Source organism: Marmota monax, unplaced genomic scaffold, assembly GCF_021218885.2.
Source record: "Marmota monax isolate L192 unplaced genomic scaffold, Marmota_monax_Labrador192_F-V1.1 WCK01_AAM20220418_F8-fsc00061, whole genome shotgun sequence".
In the NCBI taxonomy this organism is placed as follows: Eukaryota; Metazoa; Chordata; class Mammalia; order Rodentia; family Sciuridae; genus Marmota; species Marmota monax.
This window is the reverse complement of record NW_026695230.1, coordinates 4,165,803-4,186,135: the sequence shown is the minus strand read 5'-3', so window position 1 is coordinate 4,186,135 and position 20,333 is coordinate 4,165,803. Positions and strand designations below refer to the sequence as shown.

The 20,333-nt window shown below is 35.1% G+C and overlaps 1 protein-coding gene across 3 annotated transcripts in view; it reads left to right on the top strand.

Annotated features, from left to right (window-relative positions):
- The window catches only part of Ano5 (anoctamin 5), a 112,727-nt gene that overhangs the window by 24,585 nt on the left and 67,809 nt on the right, over nt 1-20,333 (top strand). For 2 of the 3 annotated variants that reach the window (XM_058576900.1, XM_046438269.2), the window contains one exon: nt 4,283-4,396. In XM_058576900.1, coding sequence (XP_058432883.1) covers nt 4,283-4,396 — 114 coding nt within the window. Of the gene's footprint in view, nt 1-2,177; nt 2,220-4,282; nt 4,397-20,333 lie in introns of all 3 variants that reach the window. The other variant, XM_046438268.2, reaches the window with a different exon arrangement.

Genomic DNA, 20,333 nt, shown 5'->3' with positions numbered 1-20,333 from the left:
CTAAGATTATGGTATTTTTTTTGTCTCTTTCTTAATTTTCTTTCTTTTTTTTTTTTTTGGTACCAGAGATTGAACCCAGGTGCACTTAACCACTGAGCCACATCCCCAGCCTTTTTATTTAACTTGCTAAGTGTTTTAGGACCTGGCTCAGTTGCTGAGCTGGCTTTGAACTCAAGATCCTTCTGCCTCAGCCTTCTCAGCCTCTGGAATTACAGGCATGTGCCAACGTGCTTGGCTAGAGCTAAGTTTCTGATACCTAGTTTGGAATTTTTTTTCTGTTACATAACCCTTCTTATTTATGAAGAGATGCCTAAAAATAATCATGAAGAAATACAACTAATTTAAAATTAAATTTAAATACCAATTAAGAAGTCAGTAGAGAGACTCCAAATTTTTCACTCTGCAAATAAAAAATGCCATTTTGGAAGGTGGGAAAATAAGAGTTTCAACATAGATGATGGTTTGTTTTTTATCAAGGTCCTAAGCTTTAGTATTCTGAATGAGGATTGTGGAGATGATCAAATTAAAATAATTGAAATTTTGTTGGTTTACTATTTATTTTTGGTTTTGGAATCATTTACATGATTCCAAAGTTGAAAACCACAGATCAAATAAGAATGATGCCTAAAGCTTATAAAATTTAGGTGTTTTTCCTTAAGGAAAATCAATTGAAAAATTATTTAACTATGAGAACATATTGCTAGGGTCTTTCCTAAATCCTCTGAAGTGGCAGGTGCAAGTAAAGTGCCCTGAGGCTTAGACTTTATTGACTTGAAGTTAAATCCATCTCAGTTGAAAATGAGAAATAAAGCGTTTTCAGAAAAAAAAGAAGTTTCTTCCTTCTTTGGCCTCTCAGTCCTTCTGTTTTAACTATTTTTATTTGGTTCAATTCTTAAAAGGCTGTCCAATAGGCTACAATGAATACCCATGGGGGTTAATTTTAAGCTACTTTGGCCAGTATATCTTTCTACATCGGATTTCTTTAATAGAAAATGAAGACACATGCGATCCTGCCATATGTTGCGAAATTCCACCCCATCTATTCTAATGAGAGTGCCTGTCTCCCTACAGCCTTGTCAACTGGGCTGTTATACCTTTAGATCTTTGTCCATTTGAGAGCCTTTTGAGAGCTATTTCAAATTGTTCAGTATCCTTGCTTTAGTTTAAATTTTCATTTCTCTCTATGTGAGTGAGATACTAATTTTTTCAACATTGAAAGGTCATTTTAATTTATTTGGCTCTATAATTCTGTTTGTCTATGTTTTCCACTTTCCTGTCTGGCACTTAGGCTTTTCTCTTATCTCTTGATTTGTTTTTCTTGTCTTTTTACACACAAAACTGCTCATTACTTTATAGAACAGGAATTTTCACCCGCAATGGTCACCGGTTGCCTAGGTCCCCTCAGTCTATTCCAGAAAGAGAATAGTTGAAACAAAACTTTTTATTAAGAACTGAACCCCTTCACTGGTAATTTTGTTGGATTATTATTCTTTCATGACACTGTAAGGTATGCACAATACTGGCCTTTTTGTGCTATTGATTTTGTTTTCTTTCAGATATCATTGCTTATTACAGATATTTTAAAGACATTTCATTGGTATTTTACATGTTGGTATTTTATCCATGATAACAGAAACTAGGATACAATTCAGCATTTCAATAATTGAATGACTTTTTCTTTTCTTCGGTGTTTTAGGAAGTTATAGGAAATTTAAGAAATAAACCCTGGGTAAACTTTCCACATTATGTATCATCCTAGAATATTTAATGTTAGTAATTTTGCTTTCTTTGTCTGATGTATAGAGGCATATTTACAGAATATATATTTTTGCTTTACATTTCAATTATTGCCATGTTTCAGTTCATTATACCTCTCTTTTTTTCCTTAATTCAATTTCACAAACATCTTTCATCTACATTTTCTTTACAAACAATTTAGGGAAATTTACTTTGAAGTAATTTTTTATTATTCTTTCCCATTTTTTCTTTCTTGTTAACCTTTTTACCCTTCAGCTTTAATATCTCCCCCCCCTTCTCTTTCTCTCTCTCACACACACACACACATACCCACACAACACAGAGCAATCACACTAAAGGTTTGTTTAATAGTGATTTTCTGTTTTTTAAACTTTTTAATCCTGAGTAAGGTTGCTAACTCCCTGTTGATTGCTTCACAGCCTGCAAAGCGATTCAATTTGTTCCTGAAGCGGCGTCTTATGGTAAAACAGTGTTGAATGATGTTGCTTATGCTCTGGATGGCTCAATTTTCTTCCAATGAATACTATTAATATGGGGGGGATTTTATTGCCAATTCCTATTTCCCTGACAATTGACATTTAAGAATGGTGATTCTTAATCATTGATATAATGAGATCTATGTACCCTCTTCCTAAAAATGTATATGAACACACACACACATACACATACACATATTAAGGCACAGAGAGTTTGTGTAGTTCAGAGGTATATGAACTCCTGTCAGGAATACAGGTCATGAACCTCAGAATAAACCCATTATTCAAAGAGAAGTCACTCCGGACGTTTGCTTAATTATAGACATTTCTCAGAATCAAATATAAACACTAATGTATGCATATATTATAAAATATGGTCTTTGTGTCATGTTTTGAACAAAACAAAGACAAGATGTGTTTTAATAGTATTCTATTATATGTAACAGAATTATACATTTTTGCCCCAGTTAATTTTAGTCAGTTTTTGTTAACAATATTAAAACATGTGCCTAATGGTGATTGCAAAGACACCAGTGATTTTTTTTCTGTATTTTACAAATATGTTACAATTTATAATCAGTGTTACATATGAGAGAAGTTTGGGTTGTTCTAGAACTGTTCTTTGTGGACTTACATTTAGCTTCTATAAACAAAATGATCATTTGTAAAAATAGTAGTCATTTAACAAACCTACCATATATGTGGCTGTAACAGAATCAGAGCAAGAGGAGTGTTTTTTTTTTTTTTCTTCTCTATCTCTAAATTTGTACTTAGACTATACTTAGTTTGCTTAGTTTTTTCATCCCACTTAGCTTCCATAAATTTGGGGGAATTACATAAGATGGGCTTATATTATGATGATTTATAAGAGTGCCAATGCTTTTTTGTTTTGTTTTCAGTTCTTTTCCTTTTGACTGATTTATAATCATAGTATACCATATAACATATAGCAATGTGAGTTTTCTCAGGTTATTTTACTTTCTTATAGGAAAGAGTAAATGATTATTCAGTTCTTCATATGGTGTGCCAAAAACTCAGACATAACTTTGGAGTTTCTACATTTTAATTCTTTGATACCATAAAAGAAAATCAAAAACTAATAAAACCACCAGTTAAGAAAATACAGACATCTAGTTCTCCATTTGCAAGTTAGCTTAATCAAGTAGAAAATGATCGCATGGACATCCACTGCATAATTTATTTGCATGATTCTAAATTTTACATGCGAACTACTAGAAGTATCAAGTATTACATATTGCATATAGACTGTAAGGAATACTAAATAAATCAAACATGAAATCTCTTTTTTCTAAGCTCTGTAGTACTTTTTTTGCTGTTTTGAAAGGGAAGGAATAAATGAACTATACAACATATGAAACCTAAACTTGTAAATTTGATTATAATAGTGAGATAATTCCATAAATTTAAACAAAAGATTGATTGTAACTCACCCAAGATCAATGATGGAAGAGAGATTTGCATGAGAACTTATTTACAGTGAGACCAACTAGCAGGCTACCCGCTTTCTAATTTTTAACTGTGCCTTGATTTTATTCTTAACACTTCAAAAGTTGAATTAAAAACTGATAATTATATGAAAATATCTGGAACTATCAATCAGAAATTTATTTTCTTATAGTAAGATACCATTAATTGGTCTGAAATTAATCACATCCTGGAAGAAGTGTGTAATCATCGTTATTTAATGAACTAATTGGTATGTTTAATAAGTATAATAAGACTCTGTGCATTTTGGGATTAATATATACATATGTTCATTTTATAATTTGGTATAGTTGCAGCATTGTTGTGTGTGCATGTAGTTAATATTCTTACCTTCCTCCTGAGTTGTTTTTATTTAACCCCCCTTATGAAATTTCACTTTATAAAGTAAGCATTCTCTTCTGATGAAAACTCATGGTTATTTGCCTGACTTATTATTTTAAGATCAAATATAAGATGGTAATCAACTTTTAAATAATATCCTCTTACGTTTGCTATTTGAAAATAAACAATATTTTTAAATATCTCATTGATGTCTCCTGCAGTTTCAAAAAAGGGCACAAAGCAAAGATTCTGTCTTCTTCCGTGATGGAGTCAGGCAAATTGATTTTGTGCTTTCCTATGTTGATGACATAAAGAAAGATGCAGAGATAAAGGCGGTAAGTGCTTATCTAGAGAAACAAGAATAAAAGAGATGCCCATTCTGTATTGTGATGTAGATGACCACATTGAATTATGTTGTAAATGTGAAAGTGCTCTGAAGTTTTCTTGAAGGCTGAAACTTAGTGAGCAGACTGCAAAATAAGCAGCCTACAAATGGATATTTAAGTCAATTTTATTTGGGGGGGGGGGTAGTTTGGAGACCAACTTCTTTTTCTTCTTTCAAATGATTGATATATGTTTTACCTAGCTCACTTTAGACATTTAATGTCTTAAAATATGAGATTGTTTGTGAATATTATTTCCTTTTTGTATGAAGTTCTCATTTTGAAAATGTTTGACTAATCCATCTGATTTGAAATAACCTTCATGTTGTGATCTATTCCCTACCCTATTATTTTCATTGTAACACTTATCATGTTCTCAATTTATTTACTCATTTTTTTTAACTTGTTTATTGCATCTACTACCCATAAATTATGTTTATAAGGCCAAGTACTCTGTCTTATTCATTGCTGTATACCCAGATATCTGGAATGATAATTGGAGTGCAATTAATATTAAATACTCAAATGAAGTACTAAGTTAAAGTGCAATGATAAACATATATATGGATGTACATATATACACTCACATTTATTTACATACTTACAAAGTAAATGTCATGCAACTAAAGCTGTTATACATATCCGCAAGAATATATGACTGTCTAGTCCTGTCTCTTTCTTTTACTCTTTCCTTATCTGGTGCGGCAGGTCTCTGAAATTCATATACTGTTATCTTTTTATCTCTTCTCTTAATGTTCCCTTCATTCCTGGCTGTTCATTGGGGTAGTCATCTCAAGTGGAGGCATTTTTCCTTACTTTCCCTGGAGATGGGGTAAATGTTGCTCACCCATTTGTCTTGTTGATTACACTGTATTCTCCCTCCCTTGTTCCTCAAATTCCTGAGTTTTGAATTTCATCAAATTGACTAGTGCTCTGCACTTGTCACTTGGCATTTCTTGGACTCTGGTTCTTCCCTTTTTATTTTTCTACATTTTTAGCTCCTGCTCACTTTCAATATTTCCTGCTCTCTTTCAGTATTCAGTATTCTTTCTTAAATCACTTTTGATGTCAGGGCATGCATAGAGGATTATTTTGTCCCTTTGGACCTTCTGTTTTTTGAACTCCCTTCTTCAATCATCTTAGGCATTATTCTAACTCTTATTCACTTCCCTGAAACTTGTAACTTCCCTGATAACTGTAACTCTTTATAATTTCATTTCATAGGTCAAATGTTTTAACCAGCTCCTCAAATTTTCTAACCTATACCCTTCTCTTTCAATCCCAGGACTAGATGAAATATAATTATCTTACCACCTTTTTTTATTGCTATTTATCCCCCTCTTTCTGGTGTTTTTCTAGCTTAATTCTGATGGTCAACAGTTGTAACCACTCTTATATATGACATTAAGTTCCTTGCCCCTCTTTCAAGTATACTTACTTGAGAAAACAACCTTAATTAAACGCAACTTTTTTACTTTCTAAATGCCTACTCCCATGCAAAAAGAAAACCATACTTCTTAGACTTCACCTTATAAGGTGCCCATGGACCATAAGTAAGTCCTTAGTGGTGTATGGCAATAATATCTGACTTCCTTATTCTATTGTCCTCCACTCTCCTGCTTGAGAACTTATTATTTTTTCTTACACCTCGACTACCTCCTTCCACATTTCAAACTAAGGAGACCACACTTTTATACTTTACTGAGAAAACTGCTGCAAGAAGAGAAATTCTATAAGTTTCTATCATCACATCTCTCTAGCCACTAGCATTTTCACCTGTATAGTCTGCCTGCCTTCCTGTTACTGTAGAATAACTACTCATCCTTCTATCTAAGGCCAGCATCTCCACATGTGCCCTGTAGCTTATTTCTTCTTACTGACTCTTCAGAAGTCACCATGACCACCCTTAGTTTTTTTTTTTTTTAATTTTTTTTAGTTGTCGATGGACACAATACCTTTATTTTATTTATTTATTTTTATGTGCTGTGAGGATCGAACCCAGTGCTTCACGTGTGCTAAGCACATGCTCTAACACTGAACCCCCACGGTACCCCCCCTAGGTTTTTTGATCATTAGAAAGACTCACAGGACGTAGCATACAGTCATGTTCATGGCTGTTTCATTACAGTGAAATGATGTAGAGCAAAAACAGCAAGGAGAAAAGGCTCATAGAATAAAGTCCAGGAGAAAGCAGGAACAAGCTTACAAGAGTCCCTGGGGAATACTTAACCTTCTCCAGAAACAATATATGACCACAAATATAAAGCATTGTGTACTAGGCAAAATCATTAGAGACTCAATGCACTTAGGCTTTAATAGTGGGCTGGTAACCTCCTCACATTCTGCCCAGGGCATGTCCAAATCCCTTACTCCCAGTAAAATTAGGTGTTTAGCATAAACTACTCTGCGTGTACAAATAGTTTCAGCATATTGAGCCACTCTTATCAGTTCTGGTATTGAGGAGAAACCTCCAGAAAACCAAGTCCCCACACTCCAAGGATGACCTTTCCAACGCTGCAGGCAGGATAGCACTTTCATGTCTATTATATGAACTCTTTTCTTTACATCTACTTAAGAATATTGTTCCTGCAATTCTTTCCTTTCTCTACAAAATCATATTTTGTATTGTTTTTTACTGAATTATTTCCTTAAAAAATAAGCAGTTAATTTTTCTACTTTGAGAAAATAAGCAAAACCAGGACAAAAACTTTCTTGATGCAAGTTTCCTTACCAACTACTCTCCAGTTCTCAAACTCTTTTTTTACCCAACTCCTTAAACCTCTTCCTTTCAGGCCCTCATCCCAATCACTCTGTGCATCTCCACATATAGAGTTCAAGTCTCAGCCCCCATCATACGGGACATATTACAGTTTGGCATAGTTGATAATACCCTTTCTTATGTATTTTCTTCACTTAGCTTCCAAGAATACATTTTCTTAATTTTTCTTCTTTCACTAGTTGTTCCTTCTCAATCTCTGCTGGAACCCTTACTCTTGTGGTGCCACAAGAGACATAGTTCTTAATCCTTATCTTTTTAAACTTCATTGATTTCTCTGATGATATGATTCTGTTTGCTAGTTGTAAAACTGTTGTGCCAAATACAGAGTTTCCTTTTCCTGTTCAGAGTTTTCTCCCAATAATGCACAACTCAATGACTATTCTGCATTTTTATAAATGCCATAGACATCTGAAACTCAACAGTTCAATTCCTATACTTCCCCTAAAGACAGACCCATCCACAAGTCCTCCCCATCTATAATTATTCATCATATCCTTCAATTTTTGGAAAGGATATAACTTAAAATATACTGTAAATGCACCAGTTCAATTACTTTTCCTGTGTTTCTATAGAAAGAAAATTCTGTGAAAATTGGATATCAACCATCATTCATTTTTTAAAAAAATATGAAGAAACACCTAAAATGTTCATTCTACTTCCCCACATAATTTTACCCTAATATGCATGTTTTATTATTTTTTTAAATAAATTTATTTTAATTAGCCATATATGACAGCAGAATGCATTTTGATTCGTTGTAAAACTTGCATCACAACTTTTCATTTCTCTGATTGTACGTGATGTAGCATTGCACCATATTACATTGCACAGTCTTACATGTACCTAGGGTTTTAATGTCCAAATCTCATTCCACCATCATTCCTGCTCCCATAGCCCCTTTCCATCCCTCCTCCACCTTTGCCCAGTCAAAGTTCCTCCATTTTTCCCATGCCCCCCTCCCATATGGATCAGCATCCACTTATCAGAGAAAACATTCAACCCCTGTTTTTTTGGTATTGGCTTACTTCACTTAGCATGATATTCTCCAACTCCATTCATTTACATGCAAATGCCATAATTTTATTCTCTTTTAATGCTGAGTAATATTCCATTGTATATATATACTACAGGTTTTTGTTTTTTTTATCCAGTCGTCTATTGAAAGACATCTAGATTGCTTCCACAGTTTAGCTATTGTGAACTGAGTTGCTATAAACATTGATGTGGCTGCATTACTATAGTATGCTGATTTTTAGTCCTTTGGGTATAGAACAAGGAGTAGGATAGCTGGGTCAAATAGTGGTTCCATTCCAAGTTTTTTAAGGAATTTTCATACTGCTTTCCAAGATTGGTTGCACCAGTTTGCAGTCCCACCAGCCATGTGTGAGTGTGCCTTTTCCCCCACATTCTCACCAATACTTATTGTTGTTTGTATTCTTGATAACCACCATCCCGACTGACGTGGGATGAAATCTTAGAGTAGTTTTGATTTACATTTCTCTAATTACTAAAGATGTTTAACATTTTTTCATATATTTGTTGATCAAATGTATTCTTCTGAGCAGTTTCCAGCTCCTTAGCCCATTTATTGATTGGGTTGTTTGTATTTTTGGTGTTAAGTTTTTTGAGTTCTTTATGTATGCTGGAAATTAGTGTTCTATCTCATGTGCATGTGGCAAAAATTTGCTCCCAAAATGTAGGCTCTCTCTTTACCTCATTTTAGTTTGAATCCATACCATTTATTGATTCTTGATTTTATTTCTTGTGCTGTAGGAGTCTTATTAAGGAAGTCGGGGTCTAATCCAACATGATGAAGATTTCGACTTTCTTCTTCTTCTATTAGGCATAGGGTCTCTGGTCTAATTCCTAGGTACTTGATCCACGTTCAGTTGAGTTTTGTGTATGGTGAAAGATAGAGCTTTAGCTTCATTTTGTTGCATATGGATTTCCAGTTTTCCCAGCACCATTTGTTGAAGAGCCTATCTTTTCTCCAATGTATGTTTTTGGCACCTTTGTCTATATGAGATAACTATATGTGGGTTTGTCTCTGTGTCTTCTCTTCTGTACCATTGATCTACATGTCTACTTTGGTGCCAATACCAGGTCATTTTTGTTACTATAGCTTTGAAGTATAGTTTAAGGGATGGTATTATAATGCCTCCTGCTTCATTCTTCTTGCTAAGGATTGCTTTGCTTATTGTGGATCTCTTATTTTTTCAAATGAATTTCATGGTTGCCTTTTCTATTTCTATAAGAAATGATATTGGGATTTTAGTTGGAATTACATTGAATCTATATAGTGCTTTGGGTAGTATGGCCATTTTGACAATATTAATTTTGCCTATTCAAGAGCATGAGAGATCTTTCCATCTTCTAAGGTTTTCTTCAATTTATTTCTTAGTGTTACGTAGTTTTCATTGTAGAGGTCTTTTACCTCTTTTGTTGATTCCAGAGTATTTTTTTTGAGGCTATTGTGAATGAGGTGGTTTTCCTAATTTCTCTTTCAGAGGATTCATCACTGATATATAGAAATGCATTGATTTATAGATATTAATTTTATATTCTGCTACTTTGCTGAATTCATTTACTAATTCTAGGAGTTCTGGTGGAGGGTTTTGGATCCCCAAAATACAGCATCATGTTGTCAGCAAATAATGATAGTTTTGAGTTCTTCTTTTCCTATTCATTCCTTTTAATTTCTTTTGTCTGTCTAATTGCTCTGGCTAGAGTTTCAAGGACTATGTTGAATAGAAGTGGTAAAAGAAGGCATCCCTGTATTGTTCCTGTTTTTAGAGGGAATGCTTCTTATTTTCTCCATTTAGAATGATATTGGCCTTGGGTTTAGCATAGATAGCTTTTACAATGTTGAGGTATGTTCCTACTACCCCTAGTTTTTCTAGGATTTTGAACATGAAAGGGTGCTATATTTTGTCAAATGCTTTCTCTGAATCAATATAATCATTTGATTTTTATCTTTAAGTCTGTTGATGTGATGAATTATATTTATTGATTTCCATATTTTTAATTAGTTGCTCATGACAATACAATGATCTTAACATATCATACATTTGAATCAAATGGGGTATAATTTCTCATTTTTCCAAGTGTACAGGTTACAGAATCACATTGGTTACACGGCCACGTATATACATACAGCAGTACTAGTGTCTATTTTATTCTGCTCCTCTTCCTATCCTCCCTTCCCCTCCCCTCCCCTCCCCTCCCCTCCCATCAAATCTCTCTACCCAATCTAATGTGACACATTTCTCTCTCTCTTTTTTTTCTTTCCCCCTCACATCATCATATATGTATTTTGTATAACAATGAGGTTCTCCTTCCATCTTCCGTGCAATTCACCTTCTCCCTCCCATTGCCTCCCACCTCTCTTCCCTATTTAGTAGTAACCTCTTCTCATGCTCTTCCTCCCTACCCTATTTTGAGTCACCCCCCTTATATCAGAGAAGACATTCGGCATTTGTTTTTTAGGGATTGGCTAACTTCACTTAGCATTATCTGCTCTAATGCCATCCATTTCCCTGCAAATGCCATGATCTTGTTATTTTTTAGTGCTGTGTAATATTCCATTGTGTACAAATGCCACATTTTTTTTTTATCCATTCATCTATTGAAGGGCAACTAGGTTGGTTCCACAGTCTAGCTGTTGTGAATTGTGCTGCTATAAACGTTGATGTAGCTGTGTACCTGTAGTATGCTCTTTTTAGGTCTTTTGGATATAGTCCAAGAAGGGGGATAGCTGGGTCAAATGGTGGTTCCATTCCCAGCTTTCCAAATAATCTCCATACTGCTTTCCAAATTGTATGCACCAATTTGCATTCCCACAAGCAATGTACGAGTGTACCTTTTTCCCTGCATCCTTGTCAGCACTTGTTATTGTTTGACTTCGTAATGGCTGCCATTCTTACTGGAGTGAGATGGTATCTTAGAGTAGTTTTAATTTGCATTTCTCTGATTGCTAGAGATGGTGAGCATTTTTTCGTGTATTTGTTGATTGATTGTATATTCTCCTCTGAGAAGTGTCTGTTCAGGTCCTTGGCCCATTATTGATTGGGTTATTTATTTTTTTGTTGTTTAACTTTTTGAGTTCTTTGTATACTCTAGAGATTAGAGCTCTATCTGAAGTGTGAGGTGTAAAAACTTGTTCCTAGGATGTAGGCTCCATGTTTACCTCACATATTGTTTCTCTTGATGAGAAAAAACTTTTTAGTTTGAATACGTCCCACTTGTTGATTCTTGATTTTAACTCTTGTGCTATAGGTGTCTTATTAAGGAATTTGGGGCCCCAAACCCACGTGATGGAGATTAGGGCCAACTTTCTCTTCTTTCTATTAGACGCAGAGTCTCTGGTTTGATTCCTGTATTCAGTACCATTGGTCTACCAGCCTGTTTTGGTGCCAGTATCATGCTGTTTTTGTTACTATTGCTCTGTAGTATAGTTTAAAATCTGGTATCATTATACCACCTGTTTCACTCTTCCTGCTTAGAATTGCTTTAGCTATTCTGGGTCTTTTATTTTTCCAGATGAATTTCATGATTGCTTTTTCTATTTCTGCAAGGAATGCCATTGGGATTTTGATCGGAATTGCATTGAACCTGTAAAGTGCTTTTGGTAATATAGCCATTTTAATGATATTAATTCTGCCTTTCCATGAGCAAGGTCTATCTTTCCGTCTTCTAAGGTCTTCTTCTATTTCTCTCTTTAGGGTTCTGTAGTTTTCATTGTATAGATCTTTCACCTATTTTGTTAGGTGATTCCCAAGTATTTTTTTTTTTTTTTGAGGATATTGTGAATGGGGTAGTTGTCCTCATTTCCATTTCAGAGGATTTGTCACTGATATACAGGAATGCCTTTGATTTGTGCATGTTAATTTTATATCCTGCCACTTTGCTGAATTCATTTACTAGTTCTAGAAGTTTCTTGGTAGAACCTTTTGGGTCTGCTAGGTATAGGATCATGTCACCTGCAAATAGTGCTAATTTAAGTTCTTCTTTTCCTATATTTATGCCTTTAATTTCTTTCGTCTGTCTAATCGCTCTGGCCAGTGTTTTGAGAACTATGTTGAATAGAAGTGGTGAGAGAGGGCATCCCTGTCTTGTTCCAGAGTTTAGATGGAATGCCTTCAATTTTTCTTCTCTTAGAATGATGCTGGCCTGAGGCTTAGCATAAATAGCTTTTACAATGTTGAGGTAAGTTCCTGTTATCCCTAGTTTTTCTAGTGTTTTGAACATGGAGGAATGCTGTACTTTGTCGAATGCTTTTTCTGCGTCTATCGAGATGATCATATGGTTCTTATCTTTAAGTCTATTGATGTGGTGAATTACATTTATTGATTTCCGTATATTGAACCAGCCTTCCATCCCAGGGATGAATCCTACTTGATCATGATGCATGATCTTTTTGATATGTTTTTGTATCCGATTTCCCAGAATTTTATTGAGGATTTTTGCATCTATGTTCATTAGAGATATTGGTCTGTAGTTTTCTTTCTTTGAAGTGTCTTTGTCTGGTTTTGGAATCAGGGTGATGTGGACCTCATAGAATGAGAAATAGCTTGCAGAGTATTGGTATTAGTTCTTCTTTAAAGGTTTTGTAAAACTCTGCTGTATATCCATCCGGTCCTGGGCTTTTCTTGGTTGGTAGTCTTTTGATGGCTTTTTCTATTTCCTCACTTGATATTGGTCTGTTTAAGTTGTGTATATCCTCCTGACTCAATCTGAGAAGATCATATGACTTTAAGAAATTTATCAATGCCTTCATTATCTTCAATTTTATTGGAGTATAAGGTTTCAAAATAATTTCTAATTATCTTCTATATTTCTGTAGTGTCTGTTGTGGTATTGCCGTTTTCATCCCATATGCTAGTAATTTGAGTTCTCTCTCTTCTTCTCTTCGTTAGCATGGCTAAGGGTCTGTCGATCTTATTTATTTTTTCAAAGAACCAACTTTTAGTTTTGTCAATTTTTTACATTTTTTCTTTTATTTCAATTTCATTGATTTCAGCTCTGATTTTGATTATTTCTTGCCTTCTACTGCATTTGCTGTTGTTTTGCTCTTCTTTTTCTAGGGCTTTGAGGTGAAGTGTGAGATAATTTATTTCTTGTTTTTTTTTCTTTTTTTGAGGAATGAACTCCAAGCAATGAATTTTCCTCTTTGTACTGCTTTCATAGTGTCCCATAGATTTCGATATGTTGTGTCTATGTTTTCATTTACCTGTAAAAATTTTTAAATTTCCTCCTTCATGTCTTCTGCAACCCATTGTTCATTCAGTAGCATATTGTTCATTCTCCAAGTGGTGTAGGAGGTTTTCTTCCTTCTTTTATCTTTGATTTCCAGTTTCATTCCATTATGATCAGATAAAATGCATGGTATTATGTCTACTCCTTTATATTTGCTAAGAGTTGCCCTATGGCATAATATATGGTCTATTTTTGAGAAGGATCCATGTGCTGCTGAGAAAAAAGTATATCCACTTGATGATGGTTTATATATTATATGTATGTCAGATAAGTCTAGGTTATTAATTGTGTTATTGAGTTCTATAGTTTCTTTATTCAACTTTTGTTTGGAAGATCTGTCCAGTCATGAGAGAAGTGTGTTAAAGTCACCCATAATTATTGTGTTGTGGTCTATTTGTCTCTTGAACTTGAGGAAAGTTTGTTTTATGAACATGGCAACACCATTGTTTGGGGCATATATATTGATGATTGTTATGTCTTGTTGGTGAATGGTTCCCATTAACAGTATATAGTGTCCTTCTTTATCCCTTTTGATTAACTTTGGCTTGAAGTCAATTTTCTTTGATATGATTATGGCCACCCCTGCTTGCTTCTGAGGTCCATGTGAGTGGTATGCTTTTTCCAACCTTTCACCTTCAGCCTGTGTATGTCTTTTCCTATCAGATGAGTCTCCTGTAGGCAGCATATTGTTGGGTCTGTTTTTTTTTTTTAATCCAGGTTACCAGCCTATGTCGCTTAATTGGTGAGTTTAAGCCATTAACATTTAGGATTACTATTGATATATGGTTGTACTTCCAGTCATGGTTGTTTATTTTTGTTATTTAACTTGATTTGTTTTTCCTCTTTGATTAGTTTTTTCCTTTACTGAGCTACTTCCCACTGTTGATTTTCGTTGTTGTTTTTCATTTCCTCTTCATGTAGTGTTTTGCCCAAAATGCTTTGCAGTGCTGGTTTTCTGGCTACGAATTCTTTTAACTTTTGTGTATTGTGGGAGGTTTTTATTTCATTGTCAAACCTGAAGCTTAATTTTGCTGGATACAATATTCTTGGTTGGCACCCATTATCTTTCAGCATTTGAAATACATTGTTCCAGTATCTTCTTGCTTTCAGCATCTTTGATGAAAAATAAGCCGTTAACCTAATTGGTTTACCCCTGAATGTAATCTACCTCCTTTCTCTTGTAGCTTTTAATATTCTCTCCTTGTTCTGAATGTCGGATATCTTCATTATAATGTGTCTTGGTGTGGGTCTCCTGTGGGTTTGGACATTTGGTGTCCTGTAGGCCTCTAGGATTTGGATTTCTGTATCATTCTTCATGTCTGGAAAGTTTTCTAAAATTATTTCATTTAACAGATTGCTCATTCCTTTGGTTTGGACCTCTATACCTTCCTCAATCCCAGTGACTCTTAAGTCTGTTTTTTTTATGATATCCCATATCTCTTGGATGTTTTGCTCGTGGCTTCTTACCAGCCTTTCTGAGTTAACTAGACTCTTTTCGAGATGATATATTTTGTCTTCATTGTCTGATGTTCTGACATCTACTTGGTCTACTCTACTGATGATACTCTCATTTGAGTTTTTGATTTGGTTTATAATTTCATTCATTTCCAGGATTTCTGTTTGATTTTTTTGTATAACCTCTATCTCCCTGTAGAGTTGTTCTTTTGCTTCTTGGATTTGTTTATGTAATTCATTGTTGAAGTGATCTTTCATTGTTTGCATTTGCTGTCTTAAGTTCTTCTTTAAGACTCCATACCAACTGAAGCAAGTATGTCTTGAAATCTTTATCTGACCGTCTCTCAGCTGTGTCTACATCTCCTGTAATGTTGAGCTGTCCTGCATTGTTTGTGTTCCTTTTCTTCCTTGTTTTTTTTCATAATGCTCACGTTTCTTTCCAGCTCTGTGTGACTGCTGTGTTATTATTTTCTCCTATAAATTTGTTTTGCTTTTGTATAGCTCCGAGATCTCTCCTTTATGATAGGAGACAATGTCTAGAGATGTTGGGTTTAATTGTAATTTAAAGTAAATTCATTAGTTTCATAAAAGGCATACAGATTCTGATGGCATCTAGAGAACTTAGAATTAGTCTTAGGACTTTATGTTTAGGTAGAAAGATGTGATGATATGGGGGTTAGTATATCTTAGCTATTTTGGAGGATAGCTCTAATGAAGGGGGATATTAACAGGAGAATAAACAGGAGTATTTGGGGGTATCTAAGTACTTAGGAGCACTATAGACAGCCTCGAAACATTCAGCTATTTGCATTTAGTAAATTACACGTAGTAGAAGTAGTAATGCTTGGGAGGAAAGGATTAGGAAAGGAAAGGGAAAAAAGAAAGAAAAGAAAGAAAAATAATAAAAAAATAAATATATATGTGTGTGTGTGTGTGTGTGTGTATAAAAGAAAGAAACAACAACAAAAAAGCACTCTTAGAGTTCTATTTTCTTCTCTTCCAGTAGGTGGAGCTTTGCTTTCCGGGCTAAGCCTCTGCCCTCAGGATGTAGGAAACAGTCTGTGTGAGGTGGCTCTCCCTCCCCAGCTTGGTCACTTATGGTTGATCCTGGTCTCTTGCCCCCTCACTTCTCCTGCCCGCCAGGCCCCACTTACTGGGGCTCTTCTCCACAGTTCTAGGTTCACACTGGGCATGCAGGACCCTGGATGCCCTGCTCTGTTGAACGACTGGGTGCTCTCTTTGTTTGTTATTCACTCAGTCATCATGGCTGTGGAGCCCGGGCATTGAAAACTGGCAGCCTATACAGTCTGACTCCCTCTGATAAACACGCCCCCAGAGGGAGGGGGAGTTGGAGGTCAGGTGCCTTTTCATTTTCCCTTGGCTCTGATATTCACACCCACGGAGAGCTCAGCGCACGAGGCGGCTCAGGTTTTCTTGTGACTGAGCTACATCCGTGCCCCTCAGATGCTCAAACTCCCTGAATATTCCTGACAAGACAGCATCCAGCCATTCTGAACTTACACCCTGCTGGCGCAGTGGCGCAGGTCACGGTGCTGCTCACTCCCTTCCCGCTGCCATCTAAGAATTATTCTGATTTCCATATGTTGAAACAACCTTGCATCCTTGGAATTAACCCAACTTGATCAGGGTGCACTATTTTTTTAATATGGTTTTGTATGTGATTTACCAGAATTTTATTGAGAATTTTTGCATCAATGTTTATCAGGGATATTGGTCTAAAATTTTCTTTCCTTGATGTTTCTTTGCTTGGTTTTGTATCAGGATGATACTAGCTTCCTAGAATGAGTTACCTCCTTTTCTATATAATGGAATAAGTTGAGGAGTATTGGTCTTAATTCTTCTTTGTAGGTTTTGTAGAACTCAGCTGTGAATCTGTCTGGTCTTGAGCTTTTCTTGGTTGGTAGGCTTTAGATGGAGTCTTCTATTTCCTTACTTGAAATTCATCTCTTTAAATTGTGTATGTCCTCCTAACTTAGTTTGGGTTGATCCTATGCCTCTAGAATTTTTCTGGTGTTTTTGAGGTTTTCTATTTTACTGGAGTATAAATTTTCAAAATAGTTTCTAATTGTCTTCTCTATTTCAGTAGTGTCTGTCATGATATTTACTTTTTCATCACAAATTTAGTTAATTTGAGTTTTCTCTATTCTTTTTGTTAGTGTAGCTAAGGGTTTGTCAATTTTATTTATTTTTTTAAAGAACCAGCTTTTTGTTTTGTTAATTTTTTGAATTGTTTCCTTTGTTTCAGTTTCATTTATTTCTGCCCTGATTTTAATTATATTTTGTCAAATGCTTTTCTGCGTCTATTGAGATGATCATATGATTCTTATCTTTAAGTCTACTGATGTGATAAATTACATTTATTCATTTCTGTGTGTTGAACCAACCTTGCATCCCTGGGATGAATCCCACTTGATCGTGGTGCATGAGGGGTTGGAGGGGAAGGGAGAAGGCATGAGGTTATTAGTGATGGTGGAATGTGATGATCAATATTATCCAAAGTACAGGTATGAAGACACGAATTGGTGTGAACATACTGTGTATACAACCAGAAATATGAAAAATTGTGCTCTATATGTGTAATAAGAATTGTAATGCATTCTGCTGCTATATATAAATAAAAAAGGACATTTCATACTGATCAAGGGATTCATGCATAAGCAAGACATAACAATCATAAATATCTATGCCCCAAACAATGGGGCATCTATGTACATCGAACAAACCCTTCTCAACTACAAGAACCAAATAGATCATATACCAATAATACTGAGTGACTAATACACTTCTATCACCACTGGATAGGTCTTTCAAACAAAAACTAAACAAAGAAACTATGGAACTTAGTAATACCATCAATAATTTGTCCTTAACAGACATGTATAGAATATTCCAGCCATCAACAAGCAAATACACTTTCTTTTCAGCAGCATATAAATCCTTCTCCAAAACATACTGTGTTATGCCGCAAAACAAGTCTTAGCAAATACCAAAAACAACAACAACAACAACAACAACAACAAAAAACAGAGATATTACCCTGCATTCGATCTGACCATAATGGAATAAAACACTAGAAAAACTAAGGATAATAGGAACACTGCTTAATATCATAAAGGCTATCTGTGCTAAGCCCCAGGCCAACATCATTCTAAATGGAGAAAAATTGAAGGCATTCCCTCTAAAATATGGAGCAAGACAGGGATGCCCTCTTTCACCACCTCTATTTAACAGTTCTTGAAACACTGGCCAGAGCAATTAGATGAAAGAAATTAAAGAGGTACGCATAGGAAAAGAAGAACTCAAATTGGCACTATTTGCTGATGATATGATTCTATACCTAGAAGACCCTAAAAGTTCCACCAGAAAACTAGAATTAGTAAATGAATTCATCAAAGTAGTAGGATATAAAATCAATACTCCTAAATCAAAGGCATTTCTGTATATCAGTGACAAATCCACAGAAAGGGAAATGAGGAAAACCACCCCATTTTCAATAGCCTCAAAAAAATACTTGAGAGTCAACAAAAGAGGTGAAAGATCTATATAATGAAAATTATAGAACCCTAAAGAAAGAAATCAAAGAAGACCTTAGAAGATGGAAAGATCTACTTTGCTCTTGAATAAGCAGAATTAATATTATAAAAAATGACCATACTTCCAAAAGCACTATACAGATTTAATGCAATTTTGATCAAAAGTCCAATGACATTTCTCATAGAAATAAAAAAGACAATCATGAAATTCATCTAGAAAAATAAGAGACCCAGAATAATTGAAGCAATCATTAGCAGGAAGAGAGAAGCAGGTGACATCACTATACCAGAACTTAAACTATACTACAGAGCAATAGTAACAAAAACAGCATGGTATTGGCACCGAAACAGACTGGTAGACCAATGGTATAGAATAGGGGATGCAGAGACTAACCCACAAAACTACAATTATCTTATATTAGACAAAAGTTCCAAGATCATGCATTGGAGAAAAGATAGCCTCTTCAACAAATGGAGATGGGAAAACTGGAAATCCATATGCAACAAAATGATAATAAACCCCTATCTCTCACCATGCACACAACTCAACTCAAAATGGATCAAAGACTTAAGAATACAACCAGAGACCCTGCGTCTAATAGAAGAAAAAGTAGGCCATAATCTCCATCATGTGGGATTAGGCCCCAACTTCCTTAATAAGAATCCTTTGGCGCAAGAATTAAAATCAAGAATCAATAAATGGGATGGACTCGAACTAAAAAGTTTCTTCTCAGCAAAAGAAACAATCTGTGAGGTGAAGAGAGAGCCTACACCTTGAACTGTCCTTCTTTTTCACTAGTTTTGGTTTGAAGCCCACTTTATCTGATAATGAGGATGGAAACCCCTGCTTGTTTATGTGGTCCATGTGAATGGTACGTTTCTTTCCACCCTTTCACCTTCAGTCTATGGATGTCTTTTCCTGTGAGATGAGTCTTTTTTTTTTTTTAAGATGCTTTACCTATGTCCATTACTCATTTTTTTTATTAGTTGTTCAAGACAATACAATGATCTTGACATATCATACATTTGATTCAAATAGGGTATGAATTCTCATTTTTCCACATGTACAAATTGCAGGATCACATTGGTTATACATCCATGTGTATACATACAGCAATCCTAGTGTCAGTTTATTCTGTTGTCCTCCTTATCCCCCCTCCCCACCCCTCCCCTCCAATCACTATTCTCTACCCTTTCTACTGTGACACTTTCTCTCTCTCTTTTTTTTCCTTCCCTTCCCCCTCACACCATTGTATATGTATTTTGTGAACCCATGAGAGTCTCCTTCCATCTTCCATGCAATTCCCCTTCTTCCTCCCTTTCCCTCCCACCTCTTTTCCTTGTTTTGTGGTAATCTTCTTCTCATGCTCTTCCTTCCTACTCTGTTTTGAGTCACCTCCCTTATATCAGAGAAGACATCCGTCATTTGTTTTTTAGGGATTAGCTAACTTCGATTAGCATAATCGCTCTAGTGCCATCCATTTCCCTGCAAATTCCATGATTTTGTTATTTTTTTTTAGTGCTGAATAATATTCCATTGTGTATAAATGCCACATTTTTTTTTATCCATTCATCTGTTGAAAGGCATCTGGGTTGGTTCCACATCTAGCTATTGTGAATTATGCTGCTATAAACATTGATGTAGCTGTGTCCCTGTAGTATGCTCGTTTTAGGTCTTTTAGGTATAGTCTGAGAAGGGGAATAGCTGGGTCAAATGGTGGTTCCATTCCCAGCTGTCCAAGGAATGTGAAATGAGTCTTTTGATGGCAGCATATTGTTGTGTCATTTTTTAAAAATCCAATCTGTCAATCTATGTCTTTTAATTGATTAATTTAGGCCATTCATA